At 35.4% G+C, this 14,213-nt stretch overlaps 1 protein-coding gene across 2 annotated transcripts in view; it reads right to left on the bottom strand.

The window, feature by feature from the left end:
* Positions 1-10,879: 10,879 nt before the first annotated feature.
* LOC106299108 (protein WEAK CHLOROPLAST MOVEMENT UNDER BLUE LIGHT-like 2) overlaps positions 10,880-14,213 on the bottom strand; it is an 8,012-nt gene continuing 4,678 nt past the window's right edge. The window contains exons 1-3 of one of the 2 annotated variants that reach the window (XM_013735246.1): positions 13,444-13,567; positions 12,749-13,314; positions 10,880-12,674 (exon numbers count right to left, since the gene is read on the bottom strand). In XM_013735246.1, the coding sequence (XP_013590700.1) occupies positions 10,953-12,674; positions 12,749-13,303 (2,277 nt within the window). In that variant the 5' untranslated portion in view covers positions 13,304-13,314; positions 13,444-13,567 and the 3' untranslated portion in view covers positions 10,880-10,952. Of the gene's footprint in view, positions 12,675-12,748; positions 13,315-13,443; positions 13,568-14,213 lie in introns of those variants that run through there. The other variant, XM_013735247.1, reaches the window with a different exon arrangement.

Raw genomic sequence — 14,213 nt, forward strand, 5'->3', positions numbered from 1 at the left:
TTCTGCTAACCACTGATAACTCAAACTCCTCCGCACGTGAAAGTTCTCTTCTTATCTCTGTGCTTTCCTTACAACTACCTTTCCCTTTCTCCATGTATATATATATATATATATACTTTTTTTTTTAATCAGAGTATTAAAGAAGTAAGTGAACCCATCACAAATAAGTAAATCAAGTAATTTTTTTGGGATCTTGTTAAATGCAATTTTCAATTCAATTCACTAGTGAATAAATTTTACTATGTCCTCCAGCAACCTTGTTTTTGCTCGCATTTGCAACCTGTTTTGTTTTATTTGAGTCGTATTTAATGATTGGCTCATGGCACTTTGACACCTCATCTACTGAGAGAAGTTTTGAGATAGTTGAGAGTGTGATCGGGACTCCATCTACTGGACTGAGAATTTAGAGGATATAAATATTTTTTAAGAATTTTTCTAAATTTCTTTTTTCATAATTTGGGAAATCTATACTTATATAAAAACCTTCAAAAATTTAGGGGGCCAAAATCAATATTTCATTAGGTTTACCCTAGATCGAACCTTAGCAATTAGATGAAGATTATTTTGCCAATTGTTTGAGACAAACTGAATCATTTTTCATGTCTTTGAAATAAGAAATAAACTCGCTATGTTAGTGATACAAAAATAGTCTTACTACGTTATCATATCTAACGTTTGAAAACACATTTAGCTATCAACTTCGATATATCGGATCCATACTTCATTTTAGGTATACTAATAGAAATTTTGGTTATAACTTTGAAAAAGCCAAGATTGTTTTCTTGGCAAATTTATAAAGATAAAAATACCACAAAACGAGAACGTGAATATTAGTGTGTAATGATGGCAAAATAACCAAAAATTAGCTACAAAATAAAACATGACTAAAAATAGCCACGACTTTAGGCAAGTTTTACTTTTGGGCACAGTTTGGTCACAGAAAATTTCCCGACTAATCAAAAAATATGTTTTATGCCATATTAATCATGAATTTTTTTGTGGCTATTATAAAATATATACGATTTTGCCACAAAATTTATATGGCTATTTGAAACCATGAATCCTGAACATGATTTAAACTCTACATTCTAAATACAACCCTTAAAAATCTAATCTTTTCATACTATAACTTCAAATATTAAAATTAAACTCAAAATTTAATTTTTTAATCTTAAAATATAACTCCGAAAAACACAAACCTTAAAACCATGGTTAAATATATAACATCTTGTGATCGGGGCCTGAGAGGGGTTGTCGAATTCCAATATTGTTATCTCTTTATCTAACTCTATACCTTAAAAGCTAACTTCAAATGTAAAATTGTACATTCAAAAATCTAAAAATAAACTTAAATATAAATTTAAATATTTAACCATAAATTTTTAAATTAATATTCATCTAATTTTTAATTTAAACCCAAGCACTATACTCCAAACCCTACACTTTAAACATAAACACTACACCTCAAATAATAAATCTAAACATAGACACTATACTTAAATTCACAATCCATATTTTTCAAAATTAAATGTCAAACATTAATTATAATCTCAAACCTTAATCCCTTAACTCCAAAACCAAAATCCAAAACCCGAGTACCCAAAATCCAAACACTAAACTAAGATCCAACACTTCTAATCATAAATCACACTTTAACTCATAAACATAATCCCTAAATAAAATACAGTCAATAAATTATAAATATATAAAATTTTACATATACAATTAAAACTAAAAGAATCATATTTCTTCTCTATACATCATTACGAGTCCAAACGGTCCTGAATTGTGAAGTAACTATTGCCCCAAGAACCAGATTCATGGTTGTGATTGGGGATTTGAATTTCAAAGTTTCAAGGGCTTTACAATGATCTAAAGTTTCTAAAGTCAATAATTTTACCAATCACACTTTACCTTTCCTAAAATCTCTCAAAGTTCCTATAAACACTGAAAGCCTGAACTTCCATTTTTCCTTCATGTTTATTTACTTTTTGAAAAACTTAAAATTGGTGATTTTTACTTTTTTTTTTCCAAAGCCACAACCAATATTTTTGTAAAATCATTAGTTTAAAAGTCTCTGCAGTCAAAGTCTTCGCAGTAAAAGTCTTCGCAGTCAAAATCCTAATACAACTTCAATTTTTGTCTCTAGATTCAGTGCCTAGGGATATTGGAGGAGATTTCAACCATATTTTCATCATTCTGAGCATTCATCTTCGTCTGTTAATGCGTTGACTCTAAACATGATCGATTTTAGTGATAGCCCTTTTCAAATGAGCCTTTTTCACAATGTTTCACGATATGCTCCATACTTGGTCAAACAAACAACCCTCCCAACCCAATGCCAATAAACTTGAGCGTATCCTAGTAAATCAAAGCTGGATTGTCTATTTTTCGAACAGCTCAGCTATGTTTCACCCACCTGAATTCTCTGACCATTTTCCTTGTACCCTCAACCTAGCTACACCCCTCCCTACCTCAGGAACCAAACCATTCAAATATTTTAACTATCTCACCAGACACCCTAATCTCTTATGCACCATGGAGGAAGCATGGATAATTGCCGTAAGCACTGCTACCTTTCTTGGACACTTATCCTAGAAACTAAAGTACATAAAGGAAGCCCTAAAAACACTAAATATAGAACTTTTCTAAAATTCAAGAAATAGTGATTATTACTATCGTTTGTTGCAAGATGTGCAGGTTCGGGCGCTTCAAAATCCTAGTCAAGGATGGTTCAAAAAATAGAGAGAGATTCAAAGAAATTGGGGTTTCTTCAGGCAATAGAAGAATCAAACGTTCGACAAAAGTCGTGCATCTATTGGCCGAAGGGGAGAGATCTAAATAATTCATATTTTCATCTAGTATGGAAAATGCGTATGACTATCAACTCCATTTGTTTTCTCCTGCTCCGATTTGGTGACCTCAGTAACGACCCTATTTCTATGGGAATCATTACGATTAACCACTTTCAGGGCATCCTTTGACTGGCATACTGCTCTACGACCATTTCCACACCAAATTGGTTCCATAATCTCATTGATTTTTTATGCTCTAACTCTCATGTTGGCATGCTGCTGTTATGACATCCTTCCCCTCTACTAAAAACATCACGAAGACTATCTTTAAGCTTAACCCTAATAAGGCCATGGGCCCGGATGGCCTTACGGCTGGTTTCATCAAAGTTGTAAAGACTTATTGGTTCATAAGTCACCACTTCTTTCCTTCAATTTTTCAGAATGGGTTTTGTTTTTGCTGGTGTAAATTCAACAATTCTCTCTCTCATTCCTAAACATGTGGGTGCTTCCTCTATTGCTGATTACCACTCAATCTCCTCATGTTCTACCATCTACAAGTATATTTCTAAGATCCTTGTAGAAAGCTAAAACCCCATCTTACCTTCACTGATTCTCCCGAATCAGACAGCTTTTGTGCAATACCGTATTTTGGTTGAGAACACAATATTGGCAACAAAAATTGTTTCAGGCTATCATAGTCCTAAAGGTCCCCTTCGAGTAGTCTTAAAGGTGGACATAGCTAAAGCTTTTGACACACTAAATTGGGACTTCTAATTCATATTTCTGGCTTCGTTAAAGTTGACATATCCCTTCATTCAATGGCTCAGGGGATGTGTATGTACATCAAGATACATGGTGGGTTTCAATGGTACAATTCATGGTTATTTCAAAGGCACGTGTGAGTTGAGATCTCACAAATCCTTCTCTTTCTCTATCATTTTTTTTCAAATCTTTCTCCTTTTCGTCTTTTAAAAATCCTCTCTCTCTCTATCATTTTTTTTTCAAATTTTTCTCCTTTCCGTTTTTTAAAAATCATCCCTTGTAGAAAGCTAAAACCGCATCTTACCTTCACTGATTCTCCCCAATCAGACAGCTTTTGTGCAAGACCGTATTTTGGTTGATAACACAATATTGACAACAAAAATTGTTTCAGGTTATTATAGTCCTAAAGGTCCCCTTTGGGTAGTCTTAAAGGTGGACATAGCTAAAGCTTTTGACACACTAAATTGGGACTTCTAATTCATATGTCTGGCTTCGTTAAAGTTGACATATCCCTTCATTCATTGGCTCAGTGCATGTGTCTGTACACGGTGGGTTTCAATGGTACAGTTCATGGTTATTTCAAAGGCACGTGTGAGTTGAGATCTCACAAATCCTTCTCTTTCTCTATCATTTTTTTTCAAATCTTTCTCCTTTTCGTCTTTTAAAAATCCTCTCTCTCTCTATCATTTTTTTTTCAAATTTTTCTCCTTTCCGTTTTTTAAAAATCATCCCTTGTAGAAAGCTAAAACCGCATCTTACCTTCACTGATTCTCCCCAATCAGACAGCTTTTGTGCAAGACCGTATTTTGGTTGATTCAAGAATCAGTTATGCTTCTTTTTTACTGTAAATTTATGTTACTCCACTTATCTTTATAAATCTGAGAATTTTAGAGAAAATGACCCAGGAAAACAACGACTCTGATGAAGTAAATTTTTACTAGCTTTGGCTGTTATGAAACCTTTAAAACAAAACATATAATTCGAAAACTGGTTTTATTTAGGGTACTCAACATTTCAAATATCGGCTAACAAAATGATCTTGCAGGCATTTACAAGTTGTATCCAGAATAACTTTATATTATTCGGATCTGAATATCATATTACACATATTATCCAGCTAATAATATTAAATCTTATTATCATATCCGGATATTATATTGTTTATCTAGATAATAGTTGATCAATTCATTTTGGTAGTTGTATGTGACATGTATTATCATTGTTGAGCCCGTTCACCCAACAGATGAGGCCACATTTTTAAGATTTAATATCTTTATCTGAAATAATTCGAAAACTGGTTTTATTTGGGAGTACCCAACATTTCAAATATGGGCTAACAAAATGATCTTGCATGCATTTACAATTTGTATCCAGAATAACTTTGTATAATCCAGATCTGAATATCATATTACACATATTATCCAGCTAATTATATTAAATCTTACTATCATATCCGCATATTATATTGTTTATCTAGATAATAGTTGACCAGTTCATTATGGTAGTTACATGTGACATGTATTATCATTGTTGAGCTTATTCACCCAATAGATGAGACCACATTTATTAATTTTGAAAAATGATATAAATGTAAATGTTAATATGTAGATTTAAATTTCAACTGTAATCATCCAAAATGATCTAAATGTAAGAACATAAAATTGGTGGATATCTCCAGAAACCTTACTTTTCTAGTAGAATTGAGAGATTTTGGATCATGAGTTGATGAAGATGATGATTTCGTACAAAAGATTACAGAGAAACAGACTATCAACATGTCTCACCATCGGACTATTGAAAAATTCCCATATGTCTTGTTAAAGATTAATACAACCAAATAGTTCTACCAAATACTGAATCCTAATCAATCATCCGTATGTTACACATATTATCTACCTAATAGTATTGAATCTTGGTATCATCTCCGAATATAATACAATTTTATTCAACTAACTTTTGATCAAATCATTTTATTATGTGCATGTGACATATAGTATCGTTGTTGATCCAGTTCACCCACACATCCTGACAACGACTACTTTGAACATTGTCTCTCCTCCCGAAAATCTCCAGGCCACACCCAAGACTTTAGTCATGGAGACCAAGAGCATGTTATGTAAACTTAATGTAATCATGTTTACAATTATTTTAATTTGAGACTGGCTACATAGATTATTAACCGATTTCCAAATTAGTTAACCAGATAAGTCAACAAATATATTGTCAATTATTTTCATCAGATAAGTTAACCAGATTATTCAGAAAAATTGTTGTTGCTCATTTCCTCTCGAGTATGTTTTCTCCAAAGGATTTATTCAGGTGGTACAATGATCAGTTTCATCCACCTCAAGTCGTCTCTTCCAAATTCATAGATGTGTAAACCGCCTCCAAGGTTAGATCTGTTGAGATCCTTGGTACATCGTTCTTATAAATCTATGAATAATCAATAAGAACCAATAAAAAAATTAAAATGAAAAGCATAATCACCATAAATTGTTCATTTTCCCTCATGACTTCAATAAAAGAAAGAAAAATGAAATTGGATCTGATGTATAAATCTAAGTTCCACTGTAACTACTAGAAAATAAAGCTTTCATCTCCAATTAAGAAGTAACTAAATCATCATCTTCTTCAATGAAATAAGAATTTACTTTCTGAAACCAAAATGGGACAAAGAAAATTGTGTCTATATACAAAAACTTTACACGATATCTCAAGCATTTAATGCTCACTGCCTACCTTGCTTATAGTTTTCATCATTAGATATGATATCTGAAACATTGAATCCTCTATTTTCCTTTTTTTTGTTTAATTCGAAAATCACACAGACTTTTCAGGGTTACGTTCGTTACACCACTGTGTAGACTAGACTGCAACCAAACAAATACCTGAGTGGAAAACCCATCTATGAAAAAAAAAGAGATGATAAAAATTTCATTGATTGTTTTCTTTCTCTGCTTTCCACCACTGCCTCATAGTGTTCTATCAAATGATGGTTGACTTGAACACAGATTTCTGAAGATTTGTTGACTCCATGAAGCTGAACTGGATTACCGGTAAAGATAAGAACCTGGCGCTGCATCTCATATGCAGGTTCCACAAACAAGATGCCCAACCCGTATCCTTAACCTTCTCAGGCTTATGCGAAGACACTATAATTTATGTCAGTTTTTTTGGCCTCTCTTTCTTTAATGCTTCGACTTGTTTCCCACATAAAATTTGTTTTTGAGGCTATTGTTGCAGCAGAGACGTACTCAGACTCTTATCCTTAACCCTCTCAGGCTTGTGTGAGGAGCAGAGACGAGCTCATGTATTATCAGCATGTTATTTTTTGTGTATTAGACGCCATGTTGTTCATGTTAGGATAAGACTCCTAAGGCCAAAGTAATATAACTGAGCCAGTGGTTTTCTTGTTTAACATCTCCTACCTTACTGAATGATTCTCCTATTTTTCACGTTCTTTTTCCTCTTTTCATGTGTGGTTGATGAATAGATGATATATGAATAGATCGGTGTTTCTAGACGGTTTTCTTTCATTTCTTTATGATTTTTGTTTTATTAGTCGACACTTTTCTCCGTTTGATTTCAATTATTAGATTTTTGTTATAAGAGATATTAATGAATTAATAAAAATGGTAATTTGAGTAAATAGAATTTACTAAGAGGATGAGATGGGTGTTGAACTAATCTCCATTGTATAAAACCAATGTTGTTTCACATGTTTGTTGAGACCAAAAATTATATGTATTTGGTCTCTCCAGGATCTCAAGCCACATAAGAGCAGCACTAACGCGGTATGTTAAGGGGGTTTTTGAAGTTTTTAAGAGCTAAAAAAAAAAATTATGTAATTAAGAAGACACGTCTCTTAATTAAACTCCACAAGAGCCGTGTCTTATGAGACATGTGTTGGACATTCCGCTCCTTGTCTCTTTCCCTCTCTCGACCGATGGATGCCGAGTCTCTTTCGTATCGGCGACTCCGCCTCTCTCTTTTCTCGATCTCTCTCGAATGAATCGACGATGATCTCTCTCTCGACGGAATCGAACGGAATCGACGATGATCTCTCCTCAACGGAATCAGTCGAAGATCTCTCCTTGACGGAATCAGTCGGTGTCTCACTCGGTGGACTCCTCGTCTCTCTCTCTCTCGACGGCTCACCTCGATGAAGAATCACTTCACGTCTCTCTCCGGCCCGGAGCTCTCCTCGCCGAAATCAAAACGAAAGGTAAAGCTATGTATTTTTCCTTTTATATGTGAATCCTTCTTGATTTGTTGTGTTGGTTTCTGCCTCTTAATTTGTCTCTGCCTTTGTTTCTTCAGATGGACGGATCAAGAGACGAAGGTTCGTCAAACAAGACAACTACAATTGCAATAAAGGTAAAACATATATCTTTGATATGTTAAATTGATTGAACGTTTGATAAAAAGCTTTGGTTATATTCGTAGGTCGTTTTTACTTAGGTTCAGATAGAACGAAATATATTGATTGTGAATCTCCTCTGCAATGAATTGATTTGTTGTGTCTCTTCTGTATCTAGATTATTATTTTTGCTTCTGTCTTTTTGTCATCAGATGGATGGATCAAATCCCTTTTGATTTGTTCTGTCTTTGTGTCTTTACATGGATGGATCAAGAGACATGAGCAAGGTTGACGTTGGCAAAGGAGTACAATGCAATAGAGGTTAGTGATACTCTTTGATCTGGTCTGAAATGATATGGTTTAGCTTCTGGTCTGAATTGAATCTAGGGTAATTAATGGTTTCTTATAGTCGTTGATATGTTGCCATTGATGTTGATTTTGATTCAAGTTTGAAAATGAATTGAATTGTCGATAATAAATGACTTGTTTTGTGTTTGATTATGGTTGTGAAAGTGTAATAAATAGAAGTTAGATATATGTCAAGTCGAGTTTGTTTGTTGTTTGTTGTTTTAAACATAACTCAAACCCAAAAGTCAGAACATGGGAAGTCTTCTTTCCAGCTTTGTTTTAAACGCATGAGTTTACGACTTTACAAGTTGTAGTGAAAGATAGATAGTCGAGTTTGTTGGTTGTGTTGAATGCATGGGTCCTTCTCGTCAATCTATAAAACTCTTTCCTTCTCCTCTTTCTTGAATACATTCATATCTCTTCCAACTCCAACAGATTCATATATGTTATTTCTCTCTTCTTTGACTTTGCTTTTAATCCATTTAGTGACTCTTCAAACTTTGTTGAGCTACTTAATAGTCAACAAAATGTAGTCTTTGGTAACGTATCAGATAGTGTTTCACTATCTTCATCGCAAGTTCCTTTCTTAGGAGTCAAGGTACCGAAGATTCAAACTTTGGTGAAGACACTCCAACCAATCGTAAAGAACGAAGGACGTGGACCCAAACAGATGATGTTGTGCTCATCAACTCGTGGTTAAACATGAGAAAAGATCCCGTAGTTAGGAATGAGCAAAGGTCTGTTGCTTTCTGGAAAAAGAATAGATGTGTACTTCTCGGCTAGTCCTAAGCTTGCTGGCTGTGAAAAAAGAGAGGCATCACACTGTAAGCAACGTTGGCATAAGATGAATGACTTAGTTTGCAAGTTTTGCGGAGCATATGAAGCTGCAACCAGAGAGAAAAGTAGTGGTCAAAATGAGAATGGTGTTCTCAAACTAGCCCACGAAATCTTCTTCACCAACCATTAAAAGAAGTTCACCTTTGAACATGCTTGGAAGGAGCTGCGCAATGTTGGTTGCTCTGGCTATGTTTAATCTACTTGTTTTATTGTTCTGGTTATGTTTCATGTGCATGTCTTAATATAAACGCATATTAAATTCATGTGCTTGTCTTAATGTAAACGCATAAGTTCATGTAGTTCTAGTAATGTTAAAAATGTGCTTGTTATCTTGTCTTGTTCTTGTGTTCATTGTTCTGCTCATTGTTTTGCTGGTCAAGAAGAGTGAAAACGTGTAGCTCATTGATTACAGATTCACGGACTAGCTCATTGTAGTCATGTCTTGGTGCGATGTAAAGATGTCCAGTTCCATCTCTTTGTTTCAAGACAGGTACATGTTCTAATTCTAGCTCATTGATTAACTATAAACGGAATTTCCTATGTCTTTGCGTTTTAAGTTCTCATATATATTGTATTCTGCTTCTTATGTCTTGTAGTGGGAGCATTGGGAGCATCCGTGTGTCGTTGGTTGTCACATGTATTGTGGGAGCATTGAGAAGATTATGAGAGCATGTATCATCTCCATAATATGATAGTAGAAGATGAACGAGATGGATACACTCAATTTGATGTTTCAGAGTTCCAACAAGGAGAAGACACCGGAAGGTCACATGTGGATCTCACGTATTCTACAAATATCCCTACAAATATCGCCAATATGATGGGTGTTCGAATTAGAATTCGTGATAGACAAATGCATCAATAACTGAAAGATGATTTGGTTGAACATGTATGGCGTAAATTTGAGCATGATGAAGACAACAACTGAGCGGATGCTTCTTTCAAATTATTATTGTTTATTTTACTAATATTTATTTTTATATTTTTAAAATCTGTGTTTAAAATGTTATCTCTTACAATGTTTTATTTAATAAATAAATGTTATCTTTAATTAAAATGCTTAATTTTTTTTAAAAAAAACTTCTAAATAAGAAACTCTCATTGGTGCACAAAAATGTTGGTGTCTCTTAACTAAGTCTCTTAAATAATATTTAATACTTAAAAATGGTTAAAAGACCCAAAGTGGATTTTTGGTTTAATGATACTCTAATGATCTTTTTCTGGACTTGAAGCAGCACCCGAAGGGCCTAGCCGGCGTAATTTTCTTCCATGTTTTTTTAACTCTGTGCATTGTGTAGAATGAGAAATAAGTTGATTTTGGCTTTAGATATCCCAGAGGATAGCTCCTAAAATACAATAGGACTTTATAAAGATATCGAAAACGCTCATGACTTTTGAAGCTTAAGGAGATCAAGAATGGTAATAGCTTTCTCTAAACGAGTTTTCATACTCATAGGTACAGTTCCTTTTAGCAAGTTTGCTTCATGCTCATAAACTCTCTAGCAAATGATGGTGATGCTAGGGATCTTTGTTCAAGCCTTTGTGACTCAAACCGGTCCTATCTGATAATCTTGTCGAGCATCTCTCAAGTCCATGGCATAACAACATTATCAAAACCGTCTTCAATTCTTGCTTCTTAGGAACATTTAGTTTAGCGAAATTCGATATACTTCTCGACAAGTGTACTAGTTACCGTTAATTATTAATATGTACAGGAAATCTAACCAACCACCTTTTCTTTAGAAATGTATAAAATTTAGATATTCTGTTACCCATTTCGATAATGAAATACAAAAAAAATAAGTCGAAAAATGGATGGTAAAACCTACCTGTAAGAAACTGGAGTCGGCTCACTTGTTCGATTTCTTTCTGGACAAGAACATGAAGACCTTTGGCAGCAAAGAAAACCTCTTCTTTTTCTTCTTTGTTTCAGGTGTCACATTACTACTATCTCCAACATTGTTGCTTCTTTCTTCACCAAATGCAAATGATCTTGCTGAATGCAAAGCCGATTTGGACTTGCCTAAGTCATGATTCTCCTTCTCCCCACCCTCTGGACTAGACATGGGGCTTCTCTTCCCGTTCTCTGAACTCCATTTTCGCAATTCGTGATCCATGCTAACCTTCTTATCTCTAGCCTTCTCTACTTTGTCCATTGCTTCCTTTAGCTTTTCCCTTTGAAAAGCTGTTTCTCTATTCACTTCCTCTATCTTTTCCAAGACTCTTGATTCCTCTTCCTTAGCCACCTCGATCTGAGAGACGATCTCTGCTAACTTTCTATTGGCTGCTTCCTCTACCTCATGTGCCTGCTTGCTTAGCTCATAATATTCCTCCACGGATATTATTATACTTCTTGGTGTACTAATGTCTTCAATCTTTGTAGCATATTCAGTCTCTTGCAATGCTTTTATCGCAGCTAAGGCCAACTTCTCAGAAGCTTTTGCCGCTTCCATTTCCCTTTTCGCCTCAACTAACTGACTTTCTATTGCAGAGACTCCTGCCCTCGCTTCTTCCGACTCTCCCTTCGCCTTTCTCAGTTCCTCTTGAGCAGCTAAGGCTAGTGACGTTGCCTCTTCTGCTTCTTTGTTAGCTTCTTGTAACTTCTTGGCTATTTCTGAACATCTCTCCTCTCTTGCTTCTTTGCTGTTTCTATGAACTGAAAGAGCTTCTCTTTGTTTGGTTTCAGAGAGATCTTTCATCTCTCTTTCAAGTTCAGACTGCAATGATCCGACGATTATCTTCAGTGTTTTCACCTCGGAGATTGCTTTCCCAATATTGGACTTAACTTGTTCAAGCTCTTTCCTTGCGGAATCAACCGCTGCTTGTATGTCACTGTTGTTTCTCTTTCCGATCATCATGTTGTCATCTTTGTAAGATGTTATCTCGGCCCTCAAATCTTGCTGAAGTACAGAAGCAGTCTCTATTTTGATTCTCACATCATCTGACGCATGCATCTCGTGTCTAAACCTCTCGATCTCCTCTTCCACCATTTTCAGTTCTTTCTCCCGGTTGTAAACGTCCTGGTCCCGAGCCATGGCTGCTTCTAATTTCTTTTCTTCAGCTTCGAGGTGAGCTGCACGCGCTGACTCCAACAACTCCTTGGTGGCAATCACCTCTATTGTCAAACCTGTCATCTGTTTCTCCACATCTTTAGCTGCCAAAACAGAGTCCTCTGCTTTTTTCGTTGCCATTTCTTTTTCTTTCAGCAGAGATTCGTACTCATTAGAGACCATTTCTATCTCTTCTCTTACAACTCCTAGCTCAGAAAGAGCTGACACATGCCTCGCTTTAGCCACCTCAAGCTGCGTTTTGACTGCAATACTAGACTCATCAGCTATCCCTTGCTCCATCTCCTCCACTCTCAGCTTCGCGAGATCAGAGTCTTGTTTAGCTTGTTGTTCCTCTTTCTCAGCCTTTTCTAGCTCCAGTTTTAGCTCTTCGACGACGCTCTTTGTCCTCTCAAGCTCCATCACCACCTGCTGTTTCGCCTCTTCCGCTACAAACGCTTGTTTCTTGTACTCAGGCATATCCTCTTGTATCTTCTCAAGCTCTTGATCCACCGTCTTACGTTTCTGTAGTCATATTCATCCAAGACTTGAGTGTAATGAACAAAAAAAGTAATGAGACCAAACGCTTTCTTTGTTACCTCTATTGTCTGGATTTTATGTGCTTTCCAATCTGTGATTCCTCCAAACTTTGAAACTGCGTCCTTGACGGATTCGAACGGTGCAGCGGTATCGATCAAAGCAGGACTCGTGGGAGACTCGAAACGTGGAGATCCAGATGCTCTCGGAAGCACGAGAGCTCTTGGTGAACCAGGAACTTTAAGACGTGAGAGGGTGAGATCTTGGCTTCCTCTAGGTGAGTCCGGCAAGCTAATCCTTGCATCTTCGATGGTGTCCATTCTAGGGTCTAGCGAAAACGAGTCATGATGGTTTATTATGGTTCTTGGTGCAATATAAACCTTTGGAGACTCTGCTTCAACAGCAAAATGTTGGTCTTCATCTTCTTGATATGTATTCACAGACTCAAGAAATGGGTTATGTTCTGGTAAGAGATTTGGTGTCTCTCCTCCATCTTCCAAGTTTATGAGATCAAGAATGGATGAATCGAATTCGATACTGGTGAAGGGTGTTGAAAAATCGTCATTCAGATCAGGTAGTAAAGAAAAGTCATTGGAGGCTTTATCATCATCCACCATTGTCACGCTAACTGCAGATTCAGTACCAATATTGTCACAATCACAATGATGAATTCAATATATTGAGCCATAAAGATTCGTAAATCTTAGGAATCTTCTGAACAAAGGATATTCGTTAATCAAAATTACCAATGTCGTACCTTATATTTTGAGGAGAGATTAATGAAGCCTAATCTTTAGATTCTGAAGATCATTGTCACACCAAGGTACGATTTTCAGGAAATGAAAAGGAACATTCAGAAAATAGTTTTAGGGAAAGAGACAGAAGAGATGATCATCATCAGACAAAGATTTCAAAATAGCAAAAGAAAAAAAAAGGCACTAAGGCGTGGAAGGCACGCCTCACATTATCATCTTCTCTTTGTTCTGACTATTATTTTTTGTAAAAATATTTTCCGTGTTATAAAAGAAACTGTAATTTTATTGTATCGCGGGAATTTAAATAAGGGCAAAATTTATACCCGTAGATTTTATAACACTGATAGAAAGTGTTTATTATAGAGAGAAGAGAAGAGTGAATGATGATTTATAAACGATCAAATCGATCGTTTATATAGAAGTAGAATTTACTGTGCAAATAGTGCAGCGGGCCCCACATCTTTTATATTTTTCAACGTTTTCGGCGCTGTCTCTATATGACTTTCATAACAAATTACACTTTTTTTTGGTTATTTGGCAAATAAGCCCTACTTTTATTATCTTTAATCAAGTACCTATATACTAGTATAAAATATAGGTACTTGATTAAAGATAATAAAAGTAGGGCTTATTTGCCAAATAACCAAAAAAAAGTGTAATTTGTTATGAAAGTCATATAGAGACAGCGCCGAAAACGTTGAAAAATATAAAAGATGTGGGGTCCGCTGCACTATTTGCACAGTAAATTCTACTTCTATATAAACGATCGATT

Source organism: Brassica oleracea, chromosome C6 (assembly GCF_000695525.1).
Source record: "Brassica oleracea var. oleracea cultivar TO1000 chromosome C6, BOL, whole genome shotgun sequence".
Lineage (NCBI taxonomy): Eukaryota > Viridiplantae > Streptophyta > Magnoliopsida > Brassicales > Brassicaceae > Brassica > Brassica oleracea.